The sequence below is a fragment of the Anabrus simplex genome, chromosome 9 (assembly GCF_040414725.1).
Source record: "Anabrus simplex isolate iqAnaSimp1 chromosome 9, ASM4041472v1, whole genome shotgun sequence".
NCBI classification, from domain to species: Eukaryota; Metazoa; Arthropoda; class Insecta; order Orthoptera; family Tettigoniidae; genus Anabrus; species Anabrus simplex.
The window spans coordinates 20,935,199-20,950,494 of record NC_090273.1 but is presented as its reverse complement, the minus strand read 5'-3'; the positions used below and the strand labels follow the sequence as shown (position 1 = coordinate 20,950,494).

Here is a 15,296-nt window from a genome sequence, read left to right as displayed (position 1 = left end):
CGAAATGCCTTCGAAGCCAGTTTGCTCCTCGCTCTCGAGGAGAGAGAGCAGCTTAGCGAGCCATTAGGGGAAGTGCATGACGTAGTACGTACTGAAGGTCAGTGGCGCAAAGGTATAGTACATCTTTCTGGGCAGGTTAAATTGCGTCACGATACATGTAACTCATGAGAGGTGACACTAGTGTGTTTCCGTCTTTATCCTCGCACTACACAATGTTCAACTCTAGCCGGTTAATGTTGCATTTACTATGGAAGAGAGTTCAGCACAGCGTAGGCCATCAACGCCAACAAGTTTCAAATCTTTTTGGGAAGAAGAGTATTTAGTAGTTCAAGAAAATAACACAGCAAAATGTGTAATATGTAATAGAATATGGAATCACATTTTTAAAAAACATTGGTTTTAATGTCACTATGAGAGTAGGTTTCTGTTCGCTACGCCCTTCTCAGTGGATGTGCAAACTGTTAGACCAGAACTACAGCTAGAACTGATTGACTTACAGTGTGATACTCAAATGAAAGATAGGTTTGCAAACACAAACAGTGTGACTGAATATGTTCGTTTTCCACAGGAGAGATTTCATAGAGTGTACACATATAATGCTCATATTGTACATTCGGATCGACTTATTTATGTGAACATATGTTTTCATTAATGAAGATTTGTAAATCTAAACACAGAAGTAGGCTCACCGATGAAAACTTGAAATGTGTTTTGCGACTTGCCAGTATGCAAACGATAGTACCAAACATTCACACACTACTATCTAAACGAGCCCAAAGGTCCCATGAAGGAGGAGTATGCCACTGATATGTTTCAGTTCACGTGTTTAATTTGTTGTCATGGTCATAAATGCCATACAATTATTGAAATGTATGTTAATGAGAGTGCAAAGAATATGTACAAATCACATAAATTGTATTTTCTTTCGGTAAATGTACGTGTCCCAAAGCTTCAGTTAATCGTGAAAATGTATTTATTCAGGAAATATTGCACACTGCTGTATATTTCCTTTGTCAATGCATAATTTTCTTGTCCTGTTGTACTCCGTAATCTGTGTCCTGTTCGTCTCATATGATTCATGCTGCAAATTATTATTATTGTTGTTATTATTATTATTTTTTCGTATGGTAACATTTCCGAGCGGCAAGTACAGTATGGTCACGGTATGCAACCCGCCTGTTCGCTGCTCTCTTGTCACGTGACCAACAGGCGTCCGAGCAGAGCAAGTAACACCGGCTCCCTAGAGCAACTACGTAATGACGTCTGTCCTATACAATCAATATGGAATAAACCAAATATGAGATTCTTATATTGCACGCCATGTTGTATGATGGTGGCATGTAAAAGATCTCTGATGAAACATTTGGTGTGCGCCCAACAAAATTAATTAAAACTCAGCCATAGACGCCCAAGAGAAATTCGGTTTACTCTGCCATCTCGTGGGCCGAGAGTAAAATGGAACTTCGAAATTGATGAGCAGGCAGCCAGATGATGTCAAATTAAAATGCCTGCACGTGGTAGCTGAGGCTATACAGTTGTTATTATTATTAAGACTGAAGATCTGTCAAAATGACCCTTCAGTGAGCATTGATGCCTACCCTCCTGATGAATCTCGAAGCAGAAACAAGCCTGTCGGATGCTGAGAAGAATTTGAATTGATGAGGAGAGAGCTCATCTATTTGAAAATGGTATTGTAAGAAGATGTGGAGATTGTCCTCTTTTAATGCTGACCTGTCATTGTGTTTATCCTCTGTTCCTATTCAGACTTCTGATTATGACTAGATTTGTCGAAATATTTGATTTTGCCATTGTAAAAGATATGGCAGTAAGGTTTTGTTTACCTAGCGTTATATTTTGTTTATACATGTAATGTAAATAAAGCAACTGGTATACAAAGGCTACCTAAATCATCAGAGATAGGAAAGATGATGTGGATTTTATCCTTGTCTCTTCTTCTGCCCTTTCTTTTTTTTATCATGTGTATGTTCCTGAATTCTTTCCTATCTTCCTCTCTTTGATATACAGCAAAACCACATTAAGAAGTTTCTGCAGTGGACAAGGAATGAGAAAATGTTTTCTTTTTAAAATGGAACCACTTGAGCCTTCCTTTTTTTTTTCTTTTTTTTTAAATATGCATGCATTTTGAATCATGCATGTTCATTGAAAGCTTTATATACAGTTTCTGAGGATGAGGGGTGAGTATTAAAAGATGTAAAAAAACATGAGAAAACAAATATGAAAACATTTTCCACTGTGGTTTATAAATTAACAACATAGTATTAAACGGTGTTAAAAACAAATAAATACAAAAATATTTGCACAAGGGCCCATAAAATTATCAGCATATTATTGTAGAACACTCTTTGTGTGAAACAAATGTGTAATGTTTAACTGATGGTTGAAGCCTTTTGTTTTGGACCAGTGGATTATTAAGGGGAGATGTAGGCAGAATATGACTCGAAAATACAATTTTAAAAAAACGTTTAATTATGATAGCATAGAGTCTCATAAATGTATTCCCAAAGTTTCATGGCAAAAAAATTACCTAAGTACCTTAAAACAATAAAAATTCACGGATGTGCATTTCTGTCATGCCCACCTGTCAAAGAATAGTTGCCTGCATGTAAGTTCTGTTCCCATTTCTTGCAGGTAGATTCAAGAACAGTTACATTTTTTGCATTATTCTTGTAGGCAAGATCTAGAAGCCTGTATGTTTGTTCTTATGTGATTTGTTATTGTTGAGACCGTTTCTATGTAAACTTTAAGTAAAATACATATAAACTAAAGTCTTTTGCTATCTGTATATTAAAGTTAATCAACTATGGAAAGATCATATAGGATTTAAGAAAACATAAGAAGTCCCAAGTAGCGAACATACCATTATGAAACAAGACATATTTCGCAAAAGAGGTTAGGAATCTTACTTCGCCAATAATGGATGAATTTACAGGAAACAATTCTGGAAACATACCCCCGTGAAAACCACACCAACTGCAATTATAAAAATAATGACAAAATATTTTAAAAAGCTCAAAGTAATGAAGAACAATTTGAGCATAAAGGTAACCTTCCTGCAGCTGTGATTAATGATATGACGTATGGCTTTTAGTGCCGGGAGTGTCCGAGGACATGTTCGGCTCGCCAGGTGCAGGTCGTTTGATTTGACCCCCGTAGGCGACCTGCACGTCGTGATAAGGATGAAATGATGATGAAGACGACACACACACCCACTCCCCATGCCAGAGAAATTAACCAATTAAGGTTAAAATTCCCGACCCTGCCAGGAATCGAACCCGGGACCCCTTTGACCAAAGGCCAGCACGCTAACCATTTAGCCTTGGAGCCGGACGCTGTGATTAATGAAATTAAGCTTATGTTTAGAGCCTTAAGCCACCCTGGCTTCCTGAAGAAATGTGTCCCATAGAAGGACGCAAAATCCAAATGAAAGTCTGAACAGTCTCATTTGGAAAAGGCGTTCAAAATCCACATTTGTATCAGGAAAGGTTGTACAGATTGCTGCTTCTGATGCAGTAGATATCTTTAATAACGGCAGTTCTGGAAGAGTTTACACAATTCGCAACCTTGGTTTCTCTCCAGGTGAATTCGCGTTGAGGATTTTAAAAGACATTGACGACAAATGTGTTGCTGATGCAAAAGCAGCAGTGGAAACAATATCTAGATTTGCTTCAGCAAATGAGTGCATCAAAGAGGAAGAAACCACAACTTGAAGAAAGAGACTCAGAATATATGCATGTGGCGAATTTTAGTGAAGAACTCCAAGTGTGATATGTGTCCATCTTTAAATGCATTTTTCTAGAAACATGATTTTTTTCATATTCATCTACCTTTTTCTCAGAAACTCAGATTTTAACTTAAAATTGTGTACAGATGTACATCTAAGTTCAATAATAATTTTAGTGGACCGGGCGAGTTGGCCGTGCGCGTAGAGGCGCGCGGCTGTGAGCTTGCATCCGGGAGATAGTAGGTTCGAATCCCACTATCGGCAGCCCTGAAAATGGTTTTCCGTGGTTTCCCATTTTCACACCAGGCAAATGCTGGGGCTGTACCTTAATTAAGGCCACAGCCGCTTCCTTCCAACTCCTAGGCCTTTCCTATCCCATCGTCGCCATAAGACCTATCTGTGTCGGTGCGACGTAAAGCCCATAGCAAAAAAAAAATTTTAGTGGAAGAATATTTTGATAAATTAAGGAGCACCTATTTTACAGCCATGAAAATGTTGTTCGCAAAGGCCAAAAAAAGTGATGAAAATTTTAATTAATTGCCTCATTTTTCGAACTACTTCACTTAAAACAATTTCCTTCCACCAATTTGTTTGTACGTACATTGAATAAAGCTACATTAAATTTCAGCTGTCTATTGCCAACGGTATTCGAGAAAAAGGTACGAAATATTTTTTCAAAACTTCGAATTTATTATATTTCGATGAGTCAGGGCACTGAACAAAATGGATAGGGTTCTTTTAAGTATACTGTATTTATTTGCCAAGTTTGTTTTCTGTGTTTAATAATAGCTGAAGACAAAAATATAAATTTCAGTAATGTAATTTTGCCTACACCTCTCTTTAAACCTTGCTTCTTGATCACACTCTTTGGCCATGAATTAGTCTGAGGTTACACTCGCCCATGTGCAAGAGAACAACTTCAGCTCTGGCATTGTTTTCACTCACTTGTGTCAGGCTCCTCACTTTCAGCTTTCCTATCTGACTTATTCTTGTTCTTTTCTGACACCCATGGTGTTAAGTTTGTGAGGCCTTATTTTCATGCACCGTTTTGCCACCTTCAAACTTTGAAGTGTTTGTCGTCTTTCTTTTTTCCCTTCTAATTAGTGTTGAGATAGGATGGCTGCCAAGTTGTACTTCCTCTTATGACAATCAACACCTACACCACCACCTGATTGCTTACTGATGTGGCAACCAATAACCATTCCACGATCGAGGTCACTAAACTCTCTTGCTCCACCCATTTTACAGGCATCAATGCTCTAGTTAACATGTACAGTTGAGTGACAAGACAGTATAGGCACTTAAGGAAAGTTTGAAAGGATAGGCTGAATATCAAATTGCAGATTTTAGAGGTTATCTAATAACACCACTTAGTAAATTTCGGAATGAAAGGGACAGTGAAGACATGGAATATAAAATGAACCACACAGCCATATCCAAATACATTTTACTTATACAATTTTCATATAAATTAATGTATGTGGCACTTTTAACATAACACAATTACTTAGCAAATTTAAGACACTGATCAAAATGATCGTGAGTGCCTCTATTTGTCCATTAAGAATAAATATATCACAATTGAATTTAAGATACACTGGCTTAATACAGTCACTCAGAGAACCTCTTGAACAATACAACAGAACTATTACACTAAACTACATTTATTCGATGCCTGTTCCAAAGCAGTAAGCTTCATTTTTACAAACATACATATGACTTAGAACTACTACACAGTACATTTCTAGCAGGTGTCAAGATTAAGTCTCCAGACAACTTTAGAATGATAAAAGAGTGGATAATTGGTTCTACATGAACTATGATTCACTTAGCAACGAGAATCCCTACATACAGCAGAGCTGACCAACTAGTATTGCATGTCAACTAACGTACTGAGCTGCCCCATCAACCAAGACCAATCCAAACGGGTTTTCTTTCCTTTCTCATTGAAAAGAAACCACATACTATCCCAGTGAACTGAAAATTAACCACTTAACTATTTTTTAAACATTGGTTCAAAAATTTCCAATTATATTTGGTGAAATTTATTATAAACATAGGTTATGGAGAGTTGAAATTTTCAAAGTTATTCACAAAGAATGTGTTCTTTAGGACATACATTAAAAGCCCAAATGATGTAAAACATAAATTCAGTGAAAGGAGTTCAGCAGTGAATGTTTCTTGAACAGTCGCCATCAAAAATGTTCAGTGACTGCTAAAAAGTCTTGCATTCATGTCTTATTTCCCACCACACCCTGATGCTCCATAAACTAACATCAGAATCACTTCTGTAATCCAAGAATGCAGTATCACACCCACTGTGTCTTAACATTTGTCTTGGATCTACTACACTCTAAATCGAATTCTTCATCACTATCCATCTAAAAAAAAAGAGGAAAGAGATGAGTGAAATATAAGCGAAAAATATTCAATATATCTAAGCACATTTCTCATTTTTTGCTGCCAGCTGATTAATGCCACAAAGTGGCTGGCATCCTCAAACTGCGATATGAATTTGTAAAGAAAAAGTATAGCGGTATGCTATGTTTTGGCTACGTTACTAGTAACTTGAACTTAAACTTTTGAAACCCTGAATACAAACGTTGTTTGCTGTATACTGTGGGGTTGCCCAAAAATTTTTGAGGTTTTAATTTTTTATCTCGATTTTTTAGTGAAGATAAACTTGGAATTCAAGAGGACAAATTGGGGCAGATACTTGTTTATAGGAAGAGGAATTAGGGATGAGAATAATATACCAAGAGAGATGTTTGATAAATTACCAACTTCTTTAATATCGTTTAAGAAAATACTAGGTTGATAACCAATATGGAATCTGCTATTTGGGCAACAGCCCTGAATGCAATTGATTGATTGATTGATTGATTGATTGATTGATTGATTGAGCTTAAGCAGACAACTTTTTCTGAGTTAGAGCTACATAAGAATAACAATTTGATGAAAGTAGTTTTAAATAAAGTTACTTATACCTGGGACTGAATGGTCATTTTGCAAAATCCGGAGTATGTTAACTTTCAAAATATGTACACATTACTTTAAAAGCACTCATTATTACATTCAGAAATATTTCTGATCAAGTACAAGCTATCTCAAATTTTATTTTTCCTATACGTGTTACTCATGCTGTTATTACTAGATTCTAAAAGTGACACAGCATGCTGGGAAGTAAGTCACTAGAGAATATCAGATAAAACTGAATTATACCATTTATCTGGCAATTACTCTTACACTTCTTTCAGGCATATAGTTGCTTTAGACAATAAAATCTTTAATATCGAGGTGTAGGCACAGAACAAATGTCTATGTTACATCTTTGTGAAAATGGAGTTGACAGAACTAATGTTTATCATGTGTCCTTGATCTGTATTTGCACTTAGTTTGCAACAGATGGCCTCAGTATTCCAAAATTCTGAGCGAAATGCATTTTAAAACCCTCGGAACAAAAGTTTATGTTACACTTTGTTTCCTGTGCAAAGATGCGATAGCAATGTTACGAACTGAATTATTTAAGTTTAGTTAATTTCTTGCTAACAAAATGAACATGCAAACTGACATTATTATTGTGTGTGTGTGCACGTGCGTGCGTGCGTGCGTGCATGTTTTATGCTTTTAAAATCTCTCTGTTCCATACTTCAACCCATAACAGATCGGTCAAAAAGCACGGCAAGTCTCTCTCTTCTAGGACACTTGGTCTGTGTTGCTTGCTTGGTGCACACATACAGTATTCATGTACTGTAAGGCATTTAGCTTTTGTTGACTGTGTTGGGCTGACACTGTTATGCACTGTAGTGAACAGTTGTTGCCACATGATTTACAAGTACTGACAGGAATGAGATGCAGAAAGAGTAACGTAATACGTGTCACCAAGAAATACGGTAACTGGCATTAAATGTTCAACTTTTGACTTGGTTCCTGTGTATTTGAATAATCTGCCAGTTATGAAGGAGTGAAAGAAGGATTTGCAAGATATACTGAAGGAGGAGTACCACAGTTTGTATTTAAACCTCCAAAAACAACCTATTCAGTGCTGAGAAATCTGTGTTCATTCAAGTTATATATTTACATCAACATTACATGCGAAATGTACCATAGATGTTTGTTCTCCTTTAATGCTTCAATTCTTGAATTTATTTTTTCTACACTGAAAAAAATTTGTGTTTATATAGTTTTGAAATTTTGCTGGTAGGGACATTTATTTGTATCCTGCCTCAAAAGTAATAGTTCACCAAGTAATTTAATCAAACAGCTCAATTCTGGCCATCAAATTGTGATATCTTAACATAAAATTAGACTCTTGCACACCTTTACAAAACTGAACTATAAAGTCTGCTGTTTTTCAGAATACATACCCAAGAAGTATGATGGGAAAGACAGATGAGAAACAAAGATGTGAGAAAGGAGGTTGGAATGGAAAATCTAAATGAGAGAATTAACAAGAGTAAACTAAGATGGCTGGGACATAGAGGAGGAAAGGGAGACACAGGACTAGGTGGATTGATTCAATAAAGCAGAGTGCAAGAAGAAGAAGAAGAAGAAGAAGCCGCAACAGCCTGGAGTGGGACAAAATGAAGGAAGAGGAATGGTGGAAGGAGAGAGGAAGGTGGAGCAGTGCCATAAATGCCCTGACACGGCAGGACCTGGATAAGGGGAAAAGAGGATGATGATGATGATGATGATGATGATGATGATGATGATGACGACGACGACGACATACTTTGTACATTTTACATCATTAAGTTTGAAAAGTTGCTGCTCTAAACTTCAAGGTCACCACTGACTTCAATCAAAATAATTTCTCTAGCAGGTGGCACTGTAGTTTCCCTCGTGGCTGTCAATGAACTAAGACAAAGCGAGTCATACATAGAAAGATAGGAGTAACATAATGACAGGTCAGTGTGGGAGGTAGTGAAGCAGGGAGCAACAGAAAGAACAAACAAGGACAATCATGAAAACACTGAAGGACATGGAAAATGTCCAAAATCTTCATATGCTGTCGTCTTCACAAAGATGGGCTCTCTCTCCTCATCAATCCCAGTTCTTCTACATCCATTTCTTCTCAGCCCCTGACAAGCTCATCTCTGCTTCCCAGCTTCATCAACAGAGCGGGCATCAACATACCTTGAGGGGCCATCTTGACAGATCCAACTCGATGTCACTCAGTTTGTCACTTGCTTGCTTTCAATCACTTAATATGGACTTAGTCAGGTGCCTGAACAAGAAACGGATCTTGACCTAACAAGCAAACGTTACTCAGCCTAAACCGTTCCACAGATCAAGGTAAACATTTCTAATGATGGCAGTATGATTTGTTTCACTTTAAGGTGTTGGTCATCTTTGGATAAACAGAAACTGTCTCGTAGAAACCAGCAATATGGATCCTTATATTAGTTACATTTTCATAATAATGCTCAGAAAATCATATCCAGAGTGTACCTAAACATTTACAACAAGTGCCTGGGGGCAATCTGTTCGATCAAAACAAGAAAAATGTCCCTATGAACATAGTGTTATTGGCTTTATTCCACTAACTACTTTTACATCTTTCCGAGATGCTGAGGTGCCAGAATTTTGTCCTGCAGGAGTTATTTTATCTGCCATCAAATCTACCAACACAAATTATAAGTGCAAAAATAATCCATAAAATGCATAAGTTACTGTGATTTTCCAATTAATTTGCGAGTACAGGCACGAATATGGTGCAGAAGACAAGGAGGGATAGAGTCAGAAATGAGGACATAAAAAGGAGCTAAATGTGCAAAAACTAAATGACAAAAGTGGAAAAGAACAGATCAAGGAAGTTTGGACATGTCAAGTGGATAAAAGAAGAAAGACTGCCAAGATAACCACTGGAAAGATAAATGAGAGGAAAGAGAGGATGAGGAAGACCAAGATTACAACAGACGTACTCTCTAAAGAACAGCATAGGACAACGGAACTTACACTGGAACACAGTGTTGGACAAGGAATGGTAGAGAGACAGGATGAAGTGGAGAGGAGCCAAGTTTGTATACACCCAGTGTCAGCTGGAAAAGGGGAAGCAATAATGATCACTAAATTGGCACTGTAAGATACTGAAAATTTTCTAAGTACTGTCTAGCTATATGTTAATTTTGTCAACATTCCACACTATGGAACAGCAGGAACTGTCAAAAATATAGAGCCTTGCCATTAATTACATTAAACAAACACATTAAATGTCAATGGTGAACAAAAAATTAAACAAAAGATCACTCTTCAGAGATATAACCATGTTATAAATCAAACAACGATGGCAAGATATGAATGCCAACGTGAGAGTAAATAACACAAACATTGGAAATAGATTATGGCAATTTTTTGTCTGAGATCTCCACTGAATTGAGCTCTTCTTTTACTCTTATGGTACCCATGTAATGAAGAAATCAAAGTACTAAGATATTAATGATTCTTGTTTGGGAAAGACTTGCATGTATCTACAAAAGTTGGCAATTTTGGTTATATTGAATTATTCTAAAAATAATTACAATTCAACAATAAGTTGGTTCTATATAAATAACACATAGATCAATTATCCATTCTTATTTGATGAATGTCAAGTTACAGTCAGTCCACACCTCTACATCAGAAAAATTAGCTGCCCATTGCTTACAGTGGGCACCTGAACACAAAAAATCCTGAATTTGATATGTCTCAATCAGACAGAATAACAGTTTGGATCCAGTCCATGGCAGCAATTATTTAAAGAATATTTTGTAACTGAATGAAGTGGTGAAAAAAGACATTGGTTATCTAATTCAAACTCTTGAGTGAGAATACTATGATAGGACTCCCTTGCTCATATCACACCGATAGAAGTTGTGAGCTAATTATTTAACCTGCATACAAGAGAAAAAAAAGCTTCCTTCAATGATTCAACTTCAGATCCCTATTAATTCAAAAGTTAAAAAAGAAATTAAAATTCTTGCTTTTAAGCAATAGTGGGATATGATGCAAATAATGTATGCTCATTTTCTGCATAAACCAGCCAAAGCAGCATTTAAAATCAGTACACCTCCATCCTGCAACTGTACATTTGTTATCTTGAGGAGGAAAGAAAACAAGTATAGGAGCCAAGCTTAGATACTACAGCATGGTTGTTAAACCAGACGGATTATATGCTTTGTGAATAGACAGGGGCAAGTCAGCCAGCTTGGAAAAAAATTTGCAACAGATGGGATAACTCCCAGGTACAACTGAGATCTAATTAGGAATTATACAGCAAGATAGAACCAATGACATCATCAATTAAAAAGGAAAGATTACTGTTCTGTGAGCACATCTTCCGTAAAACTAATGGCCAACTAAAGAAGATCTGAGACGGATCAATAACCCAGAAAAGAAAATCAGTAACAATGATAGTCAAAAGGTATTAAGAGGTCTGAAACAGAATCAGAAGATAGAGAGAGTGGGTTTCCCTGCCAGAAGAGCAAAAGAAGGCACGGATCAATAAGCTTGGGAGATAATGGCAGGATGTTACAGCCAGTGTAAGAACAAGATCTAGACCTTGAAAATGGGATTAATTGTCACTACACAGTCAACAGAGGCTCAACTTGAATGTAAATAAATAATCTCTACACATATTCCTTGAAACAAGTAAGGTTCTTCCATTGTGTCTCTCTCCTACGTGGGCTCATGAGTTTCTCATTCAGCTATTGGTTGAACAGTTGTTATCGTTGCAACCAAAGCACAGTTTCTTGTTCCTTCCTTGCTCTTCATCACAGACATGTGTCATAGTGTGATATGAATCATATCCAGCACATTCATTTTGTTCATATATGACATCAGCAATAATAATTACTTTTACAACATTATATCATGGAGAACATTACGCACATAGCTTATGACTTTCCAGATCAAGAGTGGAACTGATCCACACGTATACAGTCATGGAGAATTTAGCAAGCAAGATCAGGCTCTCTGTAAATGAGGCAAAATCGAAGAAAATCTGGAACAAGGATACAATGCCAGATGCTGTCAGTTTGTGGCTAAACTTCAAAAGGTGTTGCTGAAACTAATGTTAGAGATAATAGTAATGTTTGTGAAAATGATGACTGGGAATTCAGACCCAATGGCCAAGAAGGGTGGGGGAAGGTGGAAAATCCTCAACCATAGGCCTCTTGAAAATGAGAGATGTGTACATAGTAACATATTTTCTGGAGTGTTAAACATTTGATTCTGTTCAACAATATGCATAGTATGTTTTTATAATATAGTATGATTTTCTTGACTTTTGCTCAGTAAGAAGGTGTCTGAGAATGCAAGGGTTAAAAGAGATGAAGACTGACAATGAAAATATCACAAGAAAGAATGACCTCTCATATTTCATCAAAGTGGACAAAACAGAACAAAGCACAAACGCCCTCTGCACTGCACAACTGAAACTAGATTAAGACGGTTTGGTCACCTAAAGAGAATAGACCCACAGAGGACAGCCAGAGTGCGGTATGAGAAAGAAGTAACAGGTCAGCTGAGGAAGAGATGGTCTGACCAGATAAAACAAAACCTAGAAGTATGACAGCTGGAGTGTCTACCTGGACCACTTATTTACCACACCCAGGCAGGTGGAGTTGGTTTATGGTGGTGGTGGTGATGATTGCACAGCTTAAAGGATGCAAAGAAAAAATTCCTGGCTTTCATATTCCTCTAAAGAACCTGGGCAGCTTCAGTCAGGATCAATTGAAGAATATGTGCAGACCTACACAACAAGGGTAATGTGTGAACTTCAAAATGAAACTGTAGAGCAGCTCAGAACATTATCCAGTAAATGGTACCAATGTCCTCAGCATCAGTATCAGGAAATAGGGAAGGTTTACTGAACATACTGACCCTTGGGAGGGCATACAATGGCTGCACAGAGTACTAAATGCTGTATGGACACACAACAAAATACCTGCAGATTGGAGCAAGGGTTTTATAATTCCCCTGTTTAAGAAAGGCAGCAGACGGAAACCCACCAACTATAGAGGAATAACCCTGCTGTCTCATGGGCTAAAAATACTAAAGAAGGAAATTGAGAACCATCACTGAACCAGTTAGAGGAGGAGCAATATGGATTCAGAAGTAACAGATCAACAATGGATCTAATTTTTACACCGGCATGCTGATGGAAAAGTATTGGGAGAAAGGCAAGATCCGGGTTATTGTATTCCTGGGTATAGAAAAGGCCTATGACAGAGCTATAAGAGATAAGATCTGGAAGTGCCCGAGGAAAAGAAATGGGCCTGAAGGACTGGTAAGGAAAACTACTAGCTGTGTACCAGTACAATTTGTATAGAAGTGTAGGTGTCTGCCCTATAGATGCAACAAAATTAATACAGTGGAGATATTGCACTTTGATGGGAATAATACCAGGAGGAAGGAGGAGAATAAGAAGATACAAATGTTATTGAGAAAAACAAGTTTTACAAAATACCCTACAGTTGCATCACAGTGACCAATGATACCCTTATTAACTAATTTTTCAAAACAATCATCGGTTATTAACTCACGTCTTCTTTAAAATTTGATATATGCAGGAGTCCGCTCACTTCGTCAAAAATGTCCCTAATTCTAAAATTTCAGAGTTAAGTTGAACAATAGAAATTACTTTGTACGCTACCTATCAGACACCACATTGCTCTTAATGCTGCATTAGGCCTAACTGTTAAAACATTTCAATCACAAGTATTTTAATAACTTCCGAAGAATACCAGGTACAAATAAACAAATTTTCCCATTCATACCACATTGCATTCAATATGCACAATCATTTCAATGATAATAAAATATATTTTAAGAACATCACATTGGCAAGTGGATCCTTAATGGATAACAATATTAAAGAATGGTACTGTAGTCTCCTTTAAAAAAAGAGTAACAGAGAGCTGAGAAGTTCCTAGTCTGGAACAGCTGAACACAACTATCCCCACCATCTCTCTCTTGCGAACGATGAACAAAAATAAAACAGCGACTCTTGTCCGTGCTTGACTGTGCAAGTCCCGGCCGTAGATGTATGTCGATCATCTTCGAACTCGGGCGCTTTCCTGAGTGGCAACTGGAGTGGAAGGAGCCTTATGTCCGATTGTGCGGTTGAACAATGCATTAGATATTATTATCACTGGAGAAAATAGCTGGAGAGGATAATCACTGAAAACACAATGAGCATTACTCAATAACACAAAATTAATCAACAATTTGTATAGGTACAAAAACATTTTCAAAGAAACCATATATATATTTCTTCTTGTTAGAAGCAAAGGGCTTGACTGCACCTAATACAGTATATAAGAGGCTGTATGTATGTTGGGTATTCAGCCTGAAGGCTGGTTTGATTCTCCATGGCTCGGCCAACAGTTGTCATTCATAGCCTAGGTGTCACTAGGGAAATGAGGAGTGAGGTATTTTCCTATTGCTTTCCTCACCGGGCCAGAAGTTGCTGTTACATATCACTCTACTAAGCCCCCTGAAACGCATGCACCAACCGATCCTATGAGTGATATTTTACACCAGAAACTAGCTGCATAAGGAATGGTATTACTAGCATCACTCATTACCTCAATCACTTTCATATTGTCAAAGCCGAGGATGTTTTTGAGAGGGGTAAATGAAAGTAACAAACGTATTCTAGTGCATACCAGAAGACATAGTGCACTGTAAACATGAGGTCTCGCCAGCAAAGGCATATATAAGGGGCAGTCAAATGAAAACTGAACACCCGCCATAACACACATGCCGCATGAAACGTGGCAACACTATTGTTACGTATCGATACTGCCATTGCTGTGGTAGAAGAACTGCACAGTGACAACTCATATGTGCACACAGTTGCTGGAGTGCGGACTGGTCTAGTGTGTTCGTCCAGCTGTACAAATGGAGGCAAGCAAAGAAGAGCAGAAAAGTGTGACTGTTTTTCTGGTGACTGAGGGTGCTGTAGTACGTGAAACTCATCATCGCATGTCTGCTGTGTATGGTGAACACTGCTTGTCCATGTCTGACTCGTTGACTGAATGGTCAGCGTACTGGGTTTTGGTTCAGAGGGTCCCGGGTTTGATTCCCGGCCGGGTCGGGGATTTTAACCTTCATTGGTTAATTCCAGTTGCTCGGGGGCTGGGTGTTTGTGCTGCAACTCACACACCACACACAACACTATCCTCCATCACAATAACACGCAGTTACCTACACATGGCAGATGCCGCCCATCCTTATCGGAGGGTCTGCCTTACAAGGGCTGCACCCGGCTAGAAATAGCCACACGAAATTAATTAAACTGCTTGTCCATGGCGAATCTGCACGAGTGGCATAGGAGACTCCGAGAAGGGCGCACATCACTGCCCAGAACAAGTCCATCGAGCCATTACTCCTGATTTGGTTGGGAAAAGCTTTAACATTCTCTGTACAGTCCAGATTTTTCACCTTGTGATTTTCGCATTTTTGTCGACCTGAAGAAAGATATTTATGGATGATGGTTTCATTCGGATGAGGAACTGCAAAGTGTGTGTGGTTGTGGATCCGTCAGTGACCTACCTCTTACAAAACTGGA

At 37.9% G+C, this 15,296-nt stretch overlaps 1 protein-coding gene across 1 annotated transcript in view; it reads right to left on the bottom strand.

Annotated features, from left to right (window-relative positions):
- Positions 1 to 5,171: 5,171 nt before the first annotated feature.
- The window catches only part of tank (EI24 domain-containing protein tank), a 37,640-nt gene continuing 27,515 nt past the window's right edge, over positions 5,172 to 15,296 (bottom strand). Inside the window, exon 7 of the mRNA XM_067153866.2 lies at positions 5,172 to 13,903. Within this exon, the coding sequence (XP_067009967.2) occupies positions 13,777 to 13,903 (127 nt within the window). The 3' untranslated portion in view covers positions 5,172 to 13,776. The remainder of the gene's footprint in view (positions 13,904 to 15,296) is intronic.